This window comes from Pipistrellus hanaki (assembly GCF_964339955.1).
Source record: "Pipistrellus hanaki genome assembly, chromosome: 8".
Classification (NCBI taxonomy): domain Eukaryota; kingdom Metazoa; phylum Chordata; class Mammalia; order Chiroptera; family Vespertilionidae; genus Pipistrellus; species Pipistrellus hanaki.
The window spans coordinates 55412365-55434286 of NC_140510.1; the positions used below are offsets into that span (position 1 = coordinate 55412365).

The following is a 21922-nucleotide window of genomic DNA, read 5'->3' on the forward strand; positions in this document are numbered from 1 at the left end:
AGAAAACATTTAATAATCCCATTTGTGTAGTTTATCAAAATAGTAACACCAGGATTTAACTCATCCATAAGACACAGTTATAATCAGAGATTTTCTAAAGCTTCATGAATGATCCTAATATTTGATAAATGCTTACCTGTCTTATAAAACTTCAATTTGTACAGAAAAGCAGCAAATGTCACAATATGAATGAAAAGGTGAATTTCCCTGAACTTTCTTCAAAGAAAAAAAGGACATTCAAAATTTAAAAAAATAAAAATGCTTGTAAATTTCTTCCAGGTATGAACTGAATTACACAACCCATACACTTATAGAAAAAATATGATTATTTTTAATGATTTATGTATAAAAGAAAAAATAAATTTTTATGGTACAATTTGAAAGACTACTTCATACAAAATTTTACCCTCATACAATGTAAGTAATTTTTTGCAACAAAAATTTTAGTCATATATACAAATTCATAAATGGCAGACATCTTAACTTGAAGCAAAACAGGGCCATTCGGGATTGTGGCTAAGCCATTCGATTCAGTAGAAAACAGATTGTACGTTTATGAAGGACTAGTAACTAGAATGCCTCCCCACCTCCAATAAACTATTTAGTATAATCAGATCAAACAGAACTTTACAGTGCACTTTAGAAAGGAGAAAAAGACCAGTGTTTCTAAATGGCAGATCTTGGTAATCTGATCTTGAACTTACTCAGCTTAGAAAATCATATAACTACCTTAGGAAAAGATTTACTTTGGAAATCACACTAAGAAAAATCCAAGCTGTGCCACTTACGTTAACCCTCAAAGAATCAAAACTTCCTCAGGCAGTCCCAACACTTAACAGGCACTCCTTGGTTTACATAATAAATACAGCTTCTAGAAATAAAAGTATCAGGACCAGTAAGTACATCTCTGAACGGTGAAACCCTTTATATACAAACCTGGAAACATGTACAGTATTGTATGTAAATGAAAACTAAATATAAACCATGTTTAAAATAAAACTTGCTTTAAAAAATAATTTCATCCCCCCATAAAAAGGTCATATCAAAAAAATTGGTAAATTGTGCCTCCTTTTAAGTTTTTCTTTCTCAGATTCCCCTCAACTACCCATACCCATCTCTCAGGTACACGGTGCCCAGACCAGTCCAAAGGGAAGACGTGCTGCCGGGCCTGGGAGAGCAGGCCTCCTGCACAGCCACACAGCACCCGTCTGGGGAAGCGTAGGGCTGACGCAGAAGAAAGGGAGGATGGCCGGGACAAGCCCGTGTCCAGACAATGTCATGATGGCCACATTGAAATCGCCTTCTTAAATGTATGGACTTTATGGGTTAGAAACACAAGCAAAAGATAACAGGAACCAATAAGAAAATTACATAAAGAATTATATACAATTAGGAAGAGGTTTTAAAAAGAGTTCACCTGCATTCTTATAAAAATACAGGCTGAATTAACCCTTTTTAAGTGCAAATGGATTAAAAATATAATCCATTCATGCTCAGGCCTCATTCTATTTATAAAGTGCCTCGAAGAGTAGAGTCATCCTTCCTCCAGTATCTGACTTGCAGAAGTCCTCACCAAACCTGAAAACTGAAATCTACGGCCACTGTTCGCCAGCAGCACTCCTGCCGGAGAACTTCAGTACAGAACTGACCTGCACAGGCTGCTGCGGACAGAACACGCCTGCAAAGTAATCCCACACGGGTGTCTGGGAGAGCTGTTTATATAGTGAGCAGCCTCGCCCGAGGAAGGCAGAAAACATGGTCTTTTACACACTGAATGTGCCTACTGTTTTGAAAGCTCTGAAAATTAGTTGGATAACATTATAAATTTGTTCTTTTTTTTTTTTTTGCAAATTGAGAGTTAAAGAGAAATGATGTTCTATCTGCCTTTTTATTTTCAAACTGAAGATGACTTCAAATCTTTGAAATTGTTTAGCTTTCACCTTCTTGAACTCAGATTGATACTGTACACCATTTTCTGAATTTTCTCCTCGTTCTTCAGGATGTTGGCCTTCACAGCACAGATCTTGTCCTGCTGGTCTTTAATCAGCTGCTCCAGCTCCGCCAGCTCAACCTTCAAGGGCTCCACGGCACTGTCCGTGATACTGACGGGACAAAACCAGCGGCTTGTAAGTATCCCTCTCATTCTAGATCTGCTTCTTAATTAAAACACTGAGACTACAAAAGTACTTATTTCATCCAAAGAAAAAGGGTAAAAATATAAATGTACATAATAATGACATAAAGGGACAGAAATCTCATGCCTGGGGAAGATCCACTCATTTTCACATCCCTGCCACAACCAAAAATGCAGCTGAAAGTGAAACTTATACAAAGGAGGCTAGTATAATATTTCTTTCTTTTTTCCACTGATTTTTTTAGGGGGTGAGCGGGAGGGAGGGAAGGAGAGAGAGAAACATTGATGCCTCCCTCATACACCCCACCAGGTCGAGATCAAACCTGCAACCTAGGTATATGCCCTTGTTGGGGAATCAAACCCAAGACCCTTTAATGAATGGGCATAGGCTCTAACCACTGAGCGGCTGACCAGGGCAAAAACACAGCAGTTGATACAGTTACATGAATCCTAGATTCACTGATTATAAACACCGAATATCAAACATTATTCTAAAATAATTTTTAATGACTATTACATTTCTTTTATAGTAGCAATTTCAAAATGTGTTCACCAGCAGTTCTTTTAGTAAAGAAATAAAATACTTTTGAACTGTAAACAGACAAAACTTAGGGAATTTTGATAAAACACATGAAAAATATGGTATCCAAACAGCAGTTTCCTCTATTTTTTAATGCCTAAATCTGTTCTGTGTATGAACAGTAACTGCAAATCCCTTCTAACTGCTATAAAAAAAAAAAATGCACACCCCGATGTGAATGAGGAACCAAGACGATGGGGGCGGGGGGAGGGCAGGAAGGGGGGGGCAGAGGCCTGCAGACTTGCGGGGGAGTCCTGACACCGCCCCACACCCCCTCCACCCGGACCTGCCCTGACCTCTGCTCCTTCTGCAGGGCCTCGGCATGCTGCTGGTTCTCATGATGCCACAGCTGCAGCTCGTTCTGCATGGCGTCCGCATCCTCCTGGAGGTAGTCCATGATTTTGCCCAGGGGCAGCGCACTCTTGCATAGCGTCTGGATGGACAGGCGGAGCTTCTCTATCTCTTTGGAAACGATGTCCTTCTCCTTCTTCCATGCTGACTCCAAGGCAAGGGACCGCTCCTACCATCAGTGGGGAATAAGGGAAGAAACATCCTCAGTCTATGGCAGGAGGGCACGGGAAGGGTTGCCAGTCCAATGCTAGTTGTGGGTTCCATCCCCCGTGGGGATGTGTAAGGGAGGCCACCCATCAAAGTTTCTCTCGCGCTGCCCCTTCCCCACTTTCATCCTCTTTCTTCCCCTTCCTCTCTAAATTCATAAAACATATCCTCAGATGAGGATTTTTTAAAGTTCCTTGTTCTCATAAACTGAGAATGCCTGTGTTCAAGTTACAACAGAAGAGCAGACACCTACTATCGAGTGTCCTGTTTACCCAGAAATATTCCAGCATCAAACTCCAGCACATGTTAACTTTTCCACATACTCACAGAAAACATGAAGGCAGCGTTTAACAAATGATAAAGTGACACGTGCAGGCTGCGTCCCCGAAGCCCGAGGCTGTCCTCGGAGGTGACAGTTCTGGAGGGCACCTTGGCCTGTGGCTACCCCCCTGCCTGTTCCGCTCCCACAGGACAAAGGGAACCGTACGCCCACACCCATGTGCATCGGCCTCTTCTGCTCAACAGCACGTTCAAGGGTCAGCCATGTTGTCACTTGCACCCATATTTTACTCCTTTGCTCTGCTGAATGGCATTTCATTTTAGGGCTACACCGTGATTTATTCATCCTCCCCACGGCTGACTGACACATAGGTCATTCTTGGTCTGGGCTCTTACAAACCATGCAGCTCTGAACAGTCTCACACACATCCCAGCACACAAGGGCCCAGACATGCCATGTGTAGGGCCACTGGCTGTCAAAGGATTTGCCTGCCTCTAACCTTAGGACACAATGTCAAACAGTTCCCAAAGGGCTAACCCAATTGACATCAAATATGGTTCATGAAGCAGTATTGTACTTGTAAGCTCTGAGAGCTGCCGAGTCAGTGGCAGCTCTGCAGTGAGGGGTGCAGGCAGTCAGCACTGAGCCAGGGCCCTGGCCGCAGAGAGAAGCTGCCGCTCAGATCAGAACATGCATGGCCCCAAGCAACAACCTTTTAGGTGCAGAGCCTGCGCACGAAGCAACTACAGACAGAAATCACATGAGCAGGAGAAATCACATGAACAGGTACGAGAGCTGGGCCACCTGTGGTTTTATCACTGCGCAGGATGGGCCCATCGGGCCTGCGGTGATGTCTGACCTCTGCAACTTACCGTCTATGTCATCTTGGACAAGATAACTTTTATGCTTTCGCTTCCTAACTAGAAAAGGGGGAAGACACCTGTCTCACAGATCACTGAGGATTAAATAGAGAGACATATGCAAGTCCTTAGTCATAACACGTGCTCTGTAAATGTCAGCTCTTGCTAGAATGACCATATTGTCCACATGAAGATTAACCAATTGGTAAGCTTCTCTCAGAGAAGAAAGGCAGGTAAGGGACCTCTCACAGCCGGTGCAGATCACTCGATGTTAGCTACTCCTACACACAGTTCTGACAATGCAAAGGACCGAGGGGCGGCCTTGGAAGTCTGGATAAGGTAAGCATAGGGAGCTTGGCATGAGACCAGGGGGCACTGTGGCTGAAGCAAAGGTTAGTGCACAGAACAGAGAAGACAACGTTCAGACCCGCCTTTCCCACCTACCTGAAAAATGGCAATAATTTAACACTGACATTAACAAAGCAAGCAGGCAACAGAGAAATGCAGAACTCAAATTCTCAACTAAAAGACTCCCTTCTCTACCTAAAGAAATCAAAGTAAGTTAAGAATATTACATTACTGGCCTAATACTGGGCATTTCAAACATTTTTATGAAAGGCTATTCTCATATATTTATCTTTCAGATGAACTTAAGAATATTCTTAGCCAAGTTACAAACCTCTACTGAACATTTATTAGAATTACATTAAATTTACAAGTTAATTTCAGAGAAATGACATCTCTATAATATTGTGTTTCCCATCCAGGAGCACAATGTCTTGATTTTTTCTAGACCTTTCCTATTTTTTGGTAAAATTCCTTGGCTTCTCAATCCAATTCCTAGAAAAGTCCTGTTAAAAGCACCCACACCAGCCTTTTTGCTCCCCTGGTTCAAAATACCTTTCTACCCCAGTTCAGATGAGTTTTCATCGAAATAGGTGCTGAATTGTATACATGCCACTTATTTTTAAGAGACAACACCCTTACTGGTGAAATTATTTGGCTCAAGAATAATTTTTTGATTAAATGTAAGATAAGCAAGTCTCGTCTAATGAATGCTACAACTGACTTGCATTTTTTTTTTATATTGAAACATCTGACTCTTTACTGATGTAGCAGCACAAATGAGGAAGAAATTGACAAAGAAAACAGATGGGACTATATTTTTCTAATAGGGAACAGTTTTCAATCCTAAAATATATTCCACTTCACAATTAATTATATAATAAAATGCATGCTTTAGTATAATAATTCCTAACCTTTACTTTTATTCTTCCAAAATAAACACAGAGTAAAAAGAAGAAAATTTTTGTTTTGTTAATATTCACCCAAGGATATTTTTCCCATAGCTTTTTAGAGAGTGGGAGTGCAAAAGGGAGAGGGTAGAGAGAAAGGGGGGGGGGAGGGAGAAGAGAGAGAGAGAGAGAGAGATATGGAGAGAGAGAGAGCGTGATGTGAGAGAGGTCAGGCTAAAAGCTCCACCCAGCAGATTCTGTGGGGCTCACCCAGGCCATGGCTCCTCCTCACCATGGCCTCTCCTCACTGTGTCCTGACCCTAGAACCCTCATGGGAAACGTCGGTTATGCCTCCTAACAAAGACTAGTCCTCAGTAGAGTAGTTTTCTTTACAGAGAGGAAGGGAGAGGGATAGAGTTAGAAACATTGATGAGAGAGAAACATCAATCAGCTGCCTCCTGCACTCCCCCCACTGGGGATCAAGCCTGCAACCAACCAAGGTACATGCCCTCGACTGGAATGGAACTCAGGACCTTTCAGTCCAAGGCCCAAGGCTCTATCCACTGCGCCAAACTAGTCAGTGCGCCAAACCAGTCAGGGCACAGTCCTCAGTAGTTTGAAGGACTTTGTCCTCAGACCTCTTCAAACTACTGAGGGCTAGTCTTCTGTTGCTGGACCCAAGATCACGGGCAGCTCCAGCTTCTGTAATGTGGGACCAAGTCCCTTCAGTTTTCCCCGAATGCTTTCCCGACCACCTGTACTTTCCCGAACTTCACCACGTTACAGTCAATCTGACTAAACCCAACCTCAATTCCAGTTCTATCCACTGATTTTCCTCCTCTCATATTCCTTAGTGTGTCACAGTTAATATATATAAACACCATGTCTATACTACTTAGTAACTGAATTTACACCTACAGAGTTAGGCTGTCAATCAAACTGAAAATATTTTGCCCTAGCTGGTTTGGCTCAATGGATAGAGTGCTGTTGACCTTCGGACTAAAGGGTCCCAGATTAGAATCCAGTCACTTACCTGGGTTGTGGGTTCACCCCTCTCAGGTACATAGGGGAGGCAACTAGTCAATGTGTCTCTTTCACATCAATGTTTCTCTCCTCCTCCTCCCCCCTCCCTTTCACTCTCCTAAAAAGCAATAGAAAACATATCCTCAGGTGAGGATTAACAACAACAAAAACAACCTTAAAACAAAAAAGAAAGTGTGGAATTTACATTAAATTAGAATTGATATAACATGAAAAAAAAAAAAAAAAAGCTAAAAGAAGAGAATAAAAAAACCCTGAAAACTCAAAAGAGAGCAATCTTCTCCCAGTCCCAAAGTGAGTTAACTAACATGTTTCCCCGAAAATAAGACATCCTCCGAAAATAAGACCCAGCGCTTGGAAAGATAAGACATCCCCTGAAAATAAGATGTAGTGCAACTTTGGGAGAAAAAATTAATATACCGTAAGACAATGTCTTATTTTCAGGGAAACAGGGTACCTTTAAAACCACTGGTTATTATTCCAAAACATCTTCATTTACAAAGTTTAAAACACAAGTATTTTTAAAGTATAAGAAACACTAATAAAAGTGCTTTTCTGGTTGTTTTTCAAAAGCTTCATAAATCTGAAGAAAAAAAAATGTTGGCATGAACTAATATCTTACTATTAGCAAAGTTTAATATTTCCTCTTGAAAAGAGAACAAATAAGTCAGGATAATGAAAAAAAATGCTCAAAGCAGTCTGATTCACATATTTATTTATATTTATTTTACAATATATTATTCAATCCATTAGTACACTAAGAAATGGCTTTTCTTCCAACAAAACTTCAAAGACAGGCTGGAGAGATGCCCAGATTACAAATATGTATTTCCTTAGTGTTTAAAAAAAGAAAAGGCTCCCTCCAAAAAAAGTAAAAAGTACTAAGACTAAGGGCACACTATAACTTATTATATATGTGAAAAACCCGGATTGCAGGTTTGATCCCCAGAGAAAACAACTAGTATTTGAATTTGTTGTGTTGTTGTTAATCCTCGCCCGAGAATATTTTTTCATTGATTTTTAGAGAGAGTGGTAGGGAAGGGGAGGAGAGAGAGAGAAACATCAATGTCAGAGAGACACATCAATTGGTTGCCTCCAGCATGTACCCCTACTGGGGCCAGGGATTAAACCTGCAATCCGGGTATGTGCCCTTGACTGGAATCAAAACCAAGACCCTTCAGAGTACGGGGCAATGCTCTAACCACTAAGGACACCACCCAGGACTAATATTTGAATTTTTATAGCAGATAGGAAAGCAGATAGGAAAGTAATATTATAATTAATTTGTAAAATCAATAATAACAGGCAGCTACAGCCCACGGGCATTGAGTACATTACAATTACCTCCCTAGGAAGTCAACAGGGTGTACTGAAGCCTGGCCCCAAGGTGTAGAAGGTAGAACCACTGTGGGAGCACTCTAAAGCTTTTACAAACACCGACCACAGCCAGGCCAAGAAGAGAGGCTCACTTCCCAATAAGCAGTACCATGTAGACCATATTCACTGAATTATGTTAGGTACTATCAATAAAAAGACTTTTTAGCTCTGGGTGTGTGGCTCAGTTAACTGGAGCATCATCCAATACATCAAAAGGTCTCAGGTTCAATTCCCAGTCAGGACACATGCCCGGATTGCAGGTTTGATCCCCAGCCCTGATCAAGGCATGTTCGGGAGGCAACCGATCAATGTTTCTCTCTCTCTCCCCACCCCTTTCACTTCTCTATAAAAAAAAAAAAAATCAATGAACATGTTCTTGAGTGAGAATTTAAAAAGAAAAAGACTTTTAAAAAAGCCTTACATTTAAAAGCTAAAGAACAAACTCCTAGGTAGCTTACATGTCTAGAAGAAATAACTGCACAAAGGACTTCATATTAAAATGTAGAAAATTTAATATTTAATATTAATTTATTATTTAAGAAATTTAAAATTCAAGGCTAAAGCATGCTTAAAGAGAAATGTATAGTGAATATGTTAATTTTTAAAATGACAAAAAACTAAAAATAAATGAGCTAAGTTTTACACAAGAGGTTAGAAAAAGTAAACACCTAAAGAACTTAAAAGGGCCTTAACTGGTTTAGCACAATGGATAGAGCATGGGCCTGCCAACTGAAGGGTCCTGGGTTTTATTCCAGTCAAGGGCACATGCCGAGATTGAGAGCTTGATCCCCAGTAAGGGGCATGCAGGAGGCAGCTGATCAATGATTCTCCTCACTGATGTTTCTATCTCTCCCTGTCCCTTCCTTTCTGAAATCAATAAAAATTTACTTTTTTTAAAAAAAGAAATTAAAAAGAAAAAGAGCAGAAATCACTGAAAACAACACAAAAGTGAGTATCTACAAAACAAAAGTTGATTCTTTGCTAGGAAGTGCCTACTTCAGTAGTTTTTCAAAAGTCTCAAGGGAAAAAAAGGATGACATTTCCAGAAGGAAAGGAAAACTTTAACTATAGATATATTTTTAAATCATAAGGTATACTTCAGACATGTTCTTGCCATGACTTTGTAAAGCATGAATGAAACGAACAATTTCCTGGAACAGCACTGTGGAGATTGCTGGTCCACCCCATTTCTGACTCCTGAGAAGCTTCCTGCCACTGAGAGCAGCCACATGTGGCAGGCGTGCTAGTTCCAGAACTCCTCGGCCCCAGCCAGGCAGGCAGCCTCCTCCACTTAACCCCTGTGCCTTGCAAATATTATCACTTCTGAGAGTGCCAGGCAGTGAGGACACCTGGCAAGTTTTAGTTTATGTTAATGGAGCCCTTGATTGTTAGCCAAGCAAACTGATGCCTGCAATAAAAATGTCACTTCATGGTTCCCTCAGTGACAAAAATGTGGCCAACATAACATAAGTGGAAACGGTGTGCACTTCCAATAAATAGCCTGAGAGAGAAGGGGTGTGCCCTTCTCCTACTTCCTTTTCCTCCTTCCTTCTGACTGGAACTCAGCCCTGAAGGCTGGAACTGGGCAGCCATCTGGGCCCAGAAGGTGCCCTGAGGCATGGAGGTCAGGAGGAAAGAGGTGGAAGGCGTCTGGGTCACTGCCACTCCAGGCTCTGGCGCATGAACTAAAGCACTTTTTACCTCATGTAAGCCACTACTGTTCCAGATCTTTCCTTCACTCATAGGTCAACTTGATCCTGATTCAAATACTAACTACCAAAAGAAACTAAAAAGGAAATAGGAAAACGGAATCATCCACTAAAAAAGCTGACTTGGTAAAACGGGCAAAAAGGACCAGTTTGAGAGAAGAGGGCAGCCAGCCCTCAACAGGACCTCAACAGCACTGAGTGAGAGGAGGAGGAACCAGCAACTGGATGGAAGGACCCTTAGCCATAGAAGAAACGCAAAGACAGACAACAAATTACAAAGGCAGACCCTCCACTGGGTTGGGGACACAGTGAGGAGGCAGGACAATGCCTGGCCTGTGGAAAGGACTCTGAGAGACTGAAATCCCACAGCCACTCACAGCGAGCCAGAACGCTGGGCCTCCCTCAGTGGAGCAAACAGTGCTCTTATGTGAGCCTCGGGCAGCATGTTTCTCCTGTGAGCATCTACAGGCTCCCCGGTGCTCCTCTCACTGCATGGCTTTCATAGGCTATTTCAGGCCACGCCTTCATGACAAACCAGTCATGGTTAGCAGAATTATCTAAAACAACCATTAAATTAACGTGTGTGTATGTGTAAAACAGGGAAATTACGGCTGCTGATACAACGAACTTTCTAAGAAATTGCTTTCTGTAAAACACACACACAATAAATACTTAATTGTTATTTTTCAAACGAATGTAACAGAAACCTGGACTTGACATTTGAGGCACACTGCCTGGCCTGCAGACATTTACCCCAGGGTCACATGCCTAAGGGGCAGTGGCCAGCAGGAGGCCGTGGGTCCCCACAAAGTCTCATCTCACACTGTGAGAAAGACTGCTGGGAGGCATGATACAGGAGCCTGTATTTAAAAACCAGACGTGAAAGCTCCCCTAGCCTCTCAATCAGCCGGTGCCAGGCGGCCAGCTCCCAACTCTGACAGCGGAGAAGGGATGGACGAGGCAGGTAGGGGAGGGCCACGGAGTCAGAGCAGAGCAGGCCATGGCCCTTGACTCCTGAGCCCCAAGGCGAGGCTGCCGCCCACCCAGGGGAGCACTGACCCAGGGTCCAGGGAAGTGACAGCCACTGCAAGAGCCCGCAGTGTCTTTCCTCTCCACTGAGGGAGGGGGCGCTTTTCTACGTACAAACAGACATTACTGTGTAACCACATTCAAAAGGTGCTTCTAGTTTTTCCAAGTAAACGTATGAAATAGGCACTAAAATGCTGATATTTACAAGATATTCCAATACCTTCTCTCCAGGTCTGGGTGACAGCTGCAGCTTCTCATAATCTTTCTTTGTCTCCAGAATCTTTTTGACCAGTCCTCCTGTTGAAAAGCAGCAGCTTATGCTCCAGTTGTTCTCTGCCCTTTGAAGCTACTCTACTCTGAATGGGCAGAGGGGTGGCAAGAACACCCAAGTCCTCCTTCTTCTCCTTCTACACTGAAGACAGCTTCAATCACCTTATTTGTCAAAGATAGCCTGCATCAGACTGATACAACAGCTGGTGGTGGAAATTAACTCTACAGCTTCATAGTGTTTCAAAGAAATCAGCTCCTTGAAAAGGAGCATGCCGGGTTGCAGGCTCAATCCCCAGTAGGTGGTGTGCAGGAGGCGGCTCTAACACATCGATGTTTCTTTCTCTCAAATCAATACAAACATATTTTAAATTTAAAAAACCTAAATCTGATTAACTCTCTAGAACTAAGTTATAACAATGCGGAAAAGGGCATAGTAGAGGGTATAATAAGCAACACCTACATGTGAGAAACTCAGACAACTGGCTTCTTCAACAAATACATCATGAGGGAAAGGGTGGGAGGACACCAAGTTAAGTGAGACTTCAGTTGCCCTAACCGGTTTGGCTCAGTGGTAGAGCGTCGGTCTGCGGACTGAAGGGTCCCAGGTTCGATTCCGGTCAAGGGCATGTACCTTGGTTGTGGGCACGTCCCCAGTAGGGGGTGTGCAGGAGGCAGCTCATTGATGTTTCTCTCTCATCGATGTTTCTAACTTTCTATCCTTCTCCCTTCCTCTCTATAAATATATATATATTTTTTTTTTAAGAGAGAGACTTCAGTCAGATCAATTGTAATGCAGGGAGCTTATCTGGACTGCCAAACTGAAAAATACACAAAACTGGAAAAAGGGGCATGGATGATATTATGTAATTTTTTTGTCAATATGGCAATGAATTTATGGGAGGGGGGGGTTTGTTGTGGTTTTTTTTTTAAAGAGCCCTTATCTTTTAACGCTACATACAGTGTGTTTCCCGAAGAACTGATGCCTGGAACTTGCAAAGGGCCTGGGGAGTGGGGTTGGGGGTAAAGGCTGAAATAAAACAAGATGAGCCTCACTGTGGGAGCTGTGTGACAGGGTCAGGGGTCATTAGCCTATTCTCTGCTTTCATAGATGTATGAAATAAAGCAGATGAATTACAGAACTGTCCACCTGGCAATGACCCTGGAGGTCATGCAATTCCAAATGTAACCATACGAATAAGAAAAGGAGTCCCCTACGAAATAGCTCACACCTCATCTCCAGGGTCTGGAGTGCCCCTGGGTGCCCCAAGGATGGGAGCAGCATCCATCATCTCCCAGGATGAAAAGTACCAACCTCAGAGGGACCCGTGCCCATGGAGCCCTCTCTATTGCTGGCTGGACTCCTGTCTGACCCTCCAACCCACACCAACACCAGCACTCACCGTGCTTCTCATCTTCCTCCAATTCCACTGCGTGTACCTGAGCAGGAAAGAAAGGAGAAAAATGAGATTCGGGCTTGTTGAATCCTCAAAATCCTACCTTCCTGGATCTCATCAGAGGAATGGCGAAATTAGGGTAGAAAACTAACTGAAAAATTAGAGGGAAGTTCTGTCTGCATAAAACTGAACGCTGGAGTGAAAGTGCCATTACAAAACGCCCAGGCCAGGGCACTAACCATTTCGAGTTCTGAGACCTCAGAGAGCGGGGGCGCAGCCTCCACCACGAACTGGTCGTCCTCTTCGTTCTCAGAGTTCTGCAAATCGACAATCACATTGGAGACGGTTTGACCACTTCCTGTCCTGAATACAAAGAAATCAGACTAAGTTAGAAATCTTGTCGGTGATGTTTTCATCCACCCTGTGCATCTGGAACTGAATGCAAGGTTGGTGAGAGCAGCTCAGGACAGGGGCCTATCGCTCTCTGTGGGCGGCTGCCTGTCCACTGTAGAATGTTTAGCAGCAGCCATGGCCCCAAACCCCCCAACTAGATGCCAAGAATTTTGCCTCCCCTCCTCCCCAGTCATGATGCCACTCCAGACCTGGCCCCAATGTCCCCATCATCCCCGGGGGAGGGTGGTCCCTGGATGAGAACCTCTGTACAGCCTCCTGTCTTGGAGACCTGCTTGCCCTCCTCCCTCCTCACCTCCTGCTCCTCCTCCCCAGACTCCTGGCGAATGAGGAAAACTGAGCGTCAGAGAGAACTCACCTCCCAGAATCTCACCCACATATTAACTCTACACGTCCCCTTGCCCACTCAGGGATTCTGTTCCAACACCCCAGGCCTGCTTCCCCACATCACCAAATCCGCCCCCACAGGATCATCCTGCCACCCAAAAATGTGCTCATTCTCTCGTCTTAAAAACAAAACTAGTCACTTCCCTCGGCCCTGCCTTCCTTCCCACTCCCTACCGCCCTTCCTTTGCTCCTCTTGGTCTCTTTGCAACACAACTTGAGTAAATGTCTACACCTGCCGTTTCCAAGTCCGACCTCCTGCTCTATCTGAAACACTTACCCAGCCTGTTGACTTTTGTACCTACGGATCCCACTGCAACCACTGGCAGGTTGTGAACTTACAAAAGCCTTACCTGGCACGGGCCTTTACATTGTTTACGATTTGCTCATAACCTTTGTTTTTTATTTCTGTGCAATTAAGCCTTTAAGTCTTTTTTCCTATTTTTCCCCTCATTGTTTTTATGCTTAGAAAATCCTCTATCCAGAGGTCAGAGAAATGCACTGGAACATCTTCCCCACATTTTGTAAAGGTGTAATTGTGGGAGTGCCTGTGTTCTCTCTCTCACTGATTTGAAAAGTGAGGCCATGTGTGGTTTCAGGTGAGGCTCTAACCCATTTTTTCTTTTTCTCAACAGCAAGTTTTCCCAGCACCACCCACTCCACCCCTCCCCCTGCAGCATGTGCCCGATTCCATTATCCTAAGGCCACACACACCGGAGAAGCCCTGCCCTCCTGTGAGAGCGCCTCACCTGTCCGCTGTTAACACCTCCGCGCTGTCCTGTCGTTTCACTCGGGGAGGCGCTGGCCTGGCACTCCCAGGCCGAGGAATTCTTCTAAACCCAGACAGTGGAAAACCAAAACAGGGGTATAAACACTCCCATGTTTCAAGTAGACAACAGAAAACCCAGGTCAGCTCAACACTCACTTCCAGCCACCATCTGCCTCCTAGTCTGCACATACTCTCAGAACATTAAAAAATGCCATTCACCTAAAAGTACCCATCTTTTAATCTTATATTTTCATTAATTTTAAGGTACAAAAATAACTATCAGTAATCAAAACATGACATAATTTAGCCATAATTATGCATTCCCCTAAATCTCTAAAATGTTATATGTGTTGTTAGTTGTCACTCAGGGACAGGAAGACTAAATAAAATACACAGTTTTTGCTTCTTAGTACAAATATTTCCTCAGAATTAAGCTCAAGCATTACATGAACTTCGGGAGGTACAGAGAGGAGCGTGTCAGCTCCACATGGGGAGCACGGACCTGGCGCCAGACGGGAGCTCGGGGGGGACCTCAGGGTTCTCAGGCACCTCTGACTTCTCCTGGCCGGCGGGCCCCACTTCTCCTTCTGATGGGACGGCACCCCAGTCAGCAGTTTGCAAAGGAAGGAACAGAAACAACAGATACATACTGGAGAAGACAGTAACCAAGTAATTGCAAATATAAGAGCTTTCTCATCCATCATTCTGCTGAAGATAAAACAGACACCTGGCATCTAACTCTGGTGAAGACCAGGGAAATGGGCTCCATCCAGCCCTGGTTCAACTCCTCCAGAAACAGAACTAAAAAGGTAGATCGATCAATTCAGCACTTTAACTTAAAGGAAATACAACCAAAAGAAATGGGCACGTTAAACAACACATGTGCCAGGAGGCTCCCGTCACCACTAGTGACTAACAACAGGCAATCTGGTAAATACGGCATCGCCACAAGCGAGACCTTTCAGTGTAAACATTTTAACATGTAACTAGCAGAGTACAGTGGTACATCTAATAATTGCATGTCCATACATGGGGTTCTAGAAGGTCTTCATTTGAGTTGTGAGCAGTGGAATTACTGGTGCTTTTCATTTTAAAAATTTTCTATTTTGAGTATGCCATATTAGATTTATAATCTGAACTGTCTTCACTTTGATAAAAATGATTTAATCTGTAAGTAACAAATCCAAACTATTAAGACAATTATAATTACTCCACTATTTAAAATAAAAGTGAAAATCCATCAGAATTTGAATTTTGAAAATATACTTTATAATCTGGAAAGAAATCCTTTGAAGTGTGTGTGTGTGTGTGTGTGTGTGTGTATATATATATATATATATATATATATATATATATATATATATATATATTTCCCCCCCCCCCAGAGGGGAAGGGAGAGGGAGAAACAGAAATATCAGTGATGAAAGAGAATCATTGATTGGCTGCTTCCTTTACGCCCCCTACTGGGGATCGAGCCTGCATGTGCCCTTGACTAAAATCAAACCCGGAACCCTTCAGTCTACAGGCTGACGCTCTATCCACTCAACAAAACAGGCTAGGGCTTGAAATGTATTTTTGACACATAAACTATGCAGATTAAATCTTAAATTGGGATAATTTTATTAACACATCTATAAGACATAAATCTGAGAGCATGTCTGCATCTGTACACGTGTGCACACAATTCATACCGACTCACTCAGCACCATTCCTTACCTGAAACATTAGGGGAATCACCTGAAAAAAAAGAGAAATAACACATCAGAAACTCACTTTTGTGTTAGTAAATCTCGGAATACAAAATGAGCAGAACAGTATTAGAGAAAAATACATAATTCGGATTTTATTAGGGGGAAATGGTCATTTCTTTAAAACTTCTTTTCTAGTCACTGTCACTGTCTTATTTTCAAAGGTAGAAAAACAAAGAACAAAGAAAACTATGACTCATAACATGTTATAACAGGAAACTGGTATGAAGAAAGTGTGTCATAGAGACAATGAAACAGGCAGGACAAACACTGACTGACTCCGAATGTGCGGGTCCAGGCCATTCCTCGAGGGAACCACCGGCCACGATTAGAACTCCGGTGAGACCAAACAACCAGCCTTCCATAACTGGTCAGTCAGGACTTTTCCATCAGCTCCTAAATCAGAAGAAACTTTCTCAAGCTCCACAGGAGCCGACCTTTGCACTTGTCACCGGGGTCCTTATTCTTCAAGTGCTGCTCAGGGCACAGGTACCTGAGCAGAAGCATTGTAAGGTGGGTGGGTTCAACCCACAGGTGGATCGTCCTTTTTTGTGTAACTCTTAGAATGCTTGAACACATGTGCAGAAGAGCTGAAACTGCACGCCCCTGGGTCACTGGGAGGACCCACATGCCAACGCAGGGTGAAGAGCACTCTCGGCCCCCTGGTCTGTCCACCCGCAGGAGGACTTGACTCTCCACTGACTATGGAACACCACACAGAGAGCCACAGCAACGGTGCCTAGGGGCAATGGGAGGCCCCACAGGGTGGCAGCAGAGGACAGGCCTGGTGACCGGAGGGGGCCTGAGGAACTGGAGGGGCAATCAAGAGAGGCCTGGAGAATGTGGTCTAGATGACACAAGGTGAGAACATGCACATGGCAATTTCAGTCCCCATGACCTCAATGTGATAAAGCCACTCTGAAAGCATCATGGCTTCCTGCTGCTAAACTCCCACAAGGCCATGACACCTAGTGGAAGTGGGTCCCCATGCTCCTGTCCCCCACATGGGCCTCTGTGCTTTGAGGCTCCTGGTGGCCGGCCTGCCTGCCTCCTCCTGCCCAAAGGCTGTCCCCAATCCAGTGGCAAAGTCCCTTGCAGCTCTGGTGCACACCGCTGTCCTTAATCCGCTTTGTGCACACTAACATACTCACTGCCTAGGGCCTGACACACTAGGCCTCCAACAGGTGTTTTCTGTTTGAGCAAATGGACAAACATCAGCCACACCTGGCCACACTGCCGCCCAGCCCCAGCAGCCCCAGGCCACCCAGCACCCAGCCCGCACAGCCTGCTTCTGGGGCATGACACTTGAGGAGGCCCTGGCACTCCCCTGGCCTGTTAGACACTCCAGGCCTTAGAAGACAAATGCAGAATGTGCATTTCACAACTTTTTTTAAAATGCTAAGAAAACTATGCCAAAAGCAGAGACTAACCAGGTACAACCTAAGACACTGAAAGAACATTACAGACAGAAAATCATGGTCATGACAGTGTTGTGAGCTGATAAAAGTCTTCTTTGAACATGAATTCAGTGGAGTGTGCTCAGCCTGTGAGAGGCCCAGCAGTGGCTAAGGCTGGCTTCAGGATCATTCCTACACTCCAGGACTCTGCACTTGACCTTTCTCCGAAAAAACTCCAAGGACACAGGACAGGCTGGTGCTATCCATCAATGACTAGAATATTCCACTCTCATTTATGTAGAGGAGAAAGGGAGGCAGTGGCCATGTCCAGGCCTGGCGTATGAAGGTAAAGGACAGGGCCCCGTGTGGGCCACAGAGCCGAGGGGACCCTATAGCTCTGACAGGACCCCATGAAGAAAGGTACCCACAAGAAGCACCGCATCGGGGGACTCAGTTCCCCAGGAAAGGAGTGAAAGAGCCATCCTTACCTTTCTGCTTCACTGCTGGTTCTGGCTCAGGGTTGTCTCTCCACAGACTAGGTGGGTTACCATCTGAAACACTAGCTGAGTTAGTATTAGCTTCTGTCGGTCCTGATATGAAACAGTTTGAAACGGGTAGTTAAGACTGTGCACTGCGGGCTGGTGGCTTTACCACAGAGCCCACTAGGTGACCCGCAATGTATAGTGGACACACCAAAGGCGATCCCCAGGGGGAGCATTTGAGATCTTGCTCCCAAGAATATGTCCTCATTTTGGCACAAATAAACTCTCATAAAAATTAAAAAAAAAAAAAAAAAAAAAAAAAGGTCCCCAGGTGCGGCTCCAGGGTCCAGAGGGAAGGAAGGGTGCACTGTGAGCAGGGCCCACTCAGCCCAGGCAGGGGCCTGGCCCCCTCCTCCATTTCTAGAAGCGCCTCCCACTACTGCCAGGTCTGGGACTTGAGAAGCTGCAAATAGGCAGTAATCTCAGAAAAGCAAGAGGAAAAGAAAAATATTTTTGGCATGGTGTACAGGCCTAGATATCTTAAACGCTCCCAAATACCTGCCTACCAATTAATCACTAATGTGCCGATGTTTATAAAATTAGAAAAAAATATCCAATATCTGAGAAATGTTTTTCCTGTTTTAAAAAAGGGGGGAGGGACAGAGAGGTACAGGAGGGACAGATTTTTAATTGTGGCAGGATCCTGGGCTGGAAAGAGACCACTAAAGGACCCAACTGTCTCAGAAGAAACTGGGAGACAAAAAATAAAATTAAAAAATGTTCCCTTTCCTGAAACATCTTATAATTTCTCAAAAGTATTCAAAGAAATGGTTTATATGTCAACCTGCCATTAACTATCAAAGAACTGTTTTATTTTATGTAACAGAAGGACATAAATAGATGACATAATTTTCTAATGTGATTTTTTAAAAATCTTTAAAATGATACAAACAATCTGATTCAAGTGCTCAATTACTTATGATAACTTATAGAGGGAAGACAAGGAAGTAATATGAAATATTAACTTCTAGACAAACATAAGTATCAGCTTGGCAGCTATAGGTTATCAATTTTAGAAGAAAACACCCCAATAATTTTGTTACATTTTATTTGAAAGTATTAAATATTTTCTATACTCTACAAAACCCACTAGCACAATAAGTAAATTACAAATGTACTATCTTTATTCTGTAGTTTAAGGAGATTAGTGACACTTTGCACAATTTTATCATTTTAAAGTTCTGGTTATTTTCTTGAGTAAGCTTCAAATTTACACAAATAGAATAGAGAAACAGGCTATATATTCACTAATTATACAACTAATTCTTAATCACAGAGGGAAGGTTAACCAGTTTGCCAAATAACACTCAAAGAAATAATACACTCATATTAAAATTACTATGACCTGGAAAGGAAAAAAAGGCGCACTAGCGCCATCTGTTGTCTAAACTTCCAGGAACCAAGGAACCTCGCAGGTCAGGTGTTGACTGGTCATCAAGACCTCTCAAGTTCTGACACAGCTTGAGCAGCTGCCAGAGAGTCCAACGAGATCCCGGTGCACCCCAACGGGAAACAAGGTAAAGAGCACAGTGCACCTGCATCAGGGCGAGGGGGAAGCAAAACGCTCTGCCCAATCCAAGCAGGCCTTCAGGTTTAACAGAAACATGGGCGGTGGGGAGTAAAGTGGTATCATAAGTTAAATGACGCCGCAAAGAAACAACCAGACAAATCCAGAAGTGAACATTCTACAAGACAAATAACCTAATGTCTCCAAAACTGTGCTGGGATAAAAGGGCGGAGGAGGGGAGATATTCCAAATTCAAAGTAAAGAGGCAAAAATTATAATAAAAATATAGTGTATTAATCTTAACTGGGTCCTGGTTTTAAAAACTTAAGAACTTTTTTGAGACAATCAGAATATAGCCTGGGTTTTTTAAGAGTATCGGGGTTCAGATGGTAAGAGAATTTTGTTAGGTGCAACAATAATCTTGTGGCTATGTAGGAGTATGTCTCTTTTATTTTTATTATTTTTATTTTTTGAGCTGCATGCTGAGATATTTAAAGGGTAAACTGTAGATGTAACTGTTAGGATGTTTTCAATATACTGTGAAATAGTTCATAAAAATACATAGCTATATAAGATCTGGAAACAGCCCAAGTGCCCATCAGTAGATGAGTGGATAAAAAAGCTGTGGTGCATTTACACCATGGAATACTATGCAGCAATAAAAAAGAATATCTTATCCTTTGAGACAGCATGGAGGAACCTGGAGAGTATCATGCTAAGTGAAATATTATAAGTCAGTCAGAGAAAGAAAAGTATATGATCTTACTCATACGTTGCGTCTAAGTAACAAAATAAACTGATGAATGAAGTGGATCCAGAGCATGGAAGCATGGAACAAAGTGTGGAACAAAATGAGGCCAAGCATAGGGGAGGGAGAGAAACCTGGGTGGGGGAGTGGGGAGGGAGGCTGGAGGAAGTCAATGGGGGAGGAAGAGAGACATCTGTAATACTTTCAGCAATAAAGAATTAAAATAAAGTAAAATTACACAGCTATTAAAGAAGCAAACATGACAAAATGTCATCACCGCTGGTTCTAGGTGAGAGGTATACGGGACTTAATTAATATATATATATAATTGAGTTTTTACAGAGAGGAAGAGAGAGGGATAGAGAGTTGGAAACATCAATGAGAGACAATCATCGATTATCTGCCTCCTGCACACCCTCTACTGGGGATGTGCCCACAACCAAAGTACGTGCCCTTGACCGGAATCGAACCTGGGACCTTTCAGTCCGCAGGCCGACATTCCATCCACTGAGCCAAACCGGTTTTGACAGGGTCTTAATTATTCTAATCTCTCTACTTTCTGTATCTTTCACAATAAGAAATTTTTTAAAATAAAACAAAATTAATGAGGTTCTCGAGCAAAGTAAAGACATGGATGGCTTTCTATTCCGGGAAAGCTGGGTCTGTCAAACCACACTAAAAAGAACAGGCTTATCAGGCAGTTTTCACCACAGTATCAAGTAGGAGAAATAGTTCATATTTTAAAAATAAAATGGAAAAATTCCTTGTGGAAGTCTTCAATCCACCTGAAAAAGCAAATGATAACAATAAAACCATGAACTCCCCGGCTGCCCCTGACAACACAAAGCCAGCCACCTGGCATTGGACACAGGGCCAGCATGGGCACACAGGGTAGGCGCAGCACGGGCACACAGAGCTTTCAGTAAACTCAAGTGTGTGTAAGGAGCAGAGTGGTATGACATGCCTATGGCAGGCCAGCCACCTTGTGGACATCATCTCATTCAATGAAAGGAGGACCATGGGCTTGCAGGGGGTAGGGGGTGGAATTCTTCCCAAGGTCTGGGACTACACTGGCCACTCGGTGCCCCACTCCTTTGGCCAGGGCCTGCCTGGGAGCTCCCTCCTGGGACCCTGCCTACCAGCTGAGAGAAGCTCCCGCAAAGATGACATAAATGCACCACCCCAAGAAGCAACTGCATGGGGGCCCTTTGTGAGAGTGTTTTCATTGTAAGAAGTCGTCCTGCTCCAGTTCAGTGCCCTTTATTTCAGTCATCCCGCATGCTGGAGACCCAGATAAACCACACAGAGCTGACCCACTTGCAACAAACAGCCAAGGCCACCTCACAGTGGCTGGGGACCCACTGGAGCAGGGCTACAGACACACAACTTTCAGAAATGTAGTTCTTAAGGGGAAACACATGGTAGGAAAGACATGCCTATCATTCTGCTAGCCACAGGCATAAAATTTTTAAAATCAGAGATATAAGGTAGTTCAGCCTAAAAAATTTTTATTTTTCCCTACTGACAGATTTACACTCTTTCTTCCCTTCAGTTACACTAAAGAATTCTAGTATTTTTGAAGAATTTAGTTTAACATCACAGAAGGCTACAATTACTGGTATTTAATTAAGATCATCCCATTTGAATTCCAAATTCATACATCTAATGGCTCCTTATCAGTAGGTGAGGATGTGTGCCCACGTCACTGCCAACCTCAAACAGAAAAAGAAAGGCAAGCCACAGAAAAGCTCCCACGTGCCCACAGCAAGCACTTCCCAGTCTTCCCTGTGGGCATCTTCTAGAAGAGAGCGGAGAAAGATGGAAAACTGGAAGATGATTCTCTAACACCCACATCATTTTGTAAATCCCAACAGCAAAATGAAGACAGCATTTTGGTTTAGACCAGTGGTTTCCAACCTTTTTTGGTTCTGCCCCACCTAAGCATCTTT

General features: G+C 43.4%; 1 protein-coding gene across 5 annotated transcripts in view; it reads right to left on the minus strand.

Annotated features, from left to right (window-relative positions):
* Positions 1 to 308: 308 nt before the first annotated feature.
* Positions 309 to 21922, minus strand: part of TRAF3IP1 (TRAF3 interacting protein 1) — a 36405-nt gene continuing 14791 nt past the window's right edge. For 2 of the 5 annotated variants that reach the window (XM_084891618.1, XM_084891616.1), the window contains 9 exons: positions 17665 to 17766; positions 15748 to 15768; positions 14534 to 14618; positions 14012 to 14095; positions 12707 to 12830; positions 12474 to 12510; positions 11024 to 11100; positions 3011 to 3234; positions 309 to 2102 (listed from right to left, as the gene is read on the minus strand). In XM_084891618.1, the coding sequence (XP_084747744.1) occupies positions 1937 to 2102; positions 3011 to 3234; positions 11024 to 11100; positions 12474 to 12510; positions 12707 to 12830; positions 14012 to 14095; positions 14534 to 14618; positions 15748 to 15768; positions 17665 to 17766 (920 nt within the window). In that variant the 3' untranslated portion in view covers positions 309 to 1936. The remainder of the gene's footprint in view (positions 2103 to 3010; positions 3235 to 11023; positions 11101 to 12473; positions 12511 to 12706; positions 12831 to 14011; positions 14096 to 14533; positions 14619 to 15747; positions 15769 to 17664; positions 17767 to 21922) is intronic. The other 3 variants (XM_084891619.1, XM_084891617.1, XM_084891620.1) reach the window with 2 other exon arrangements.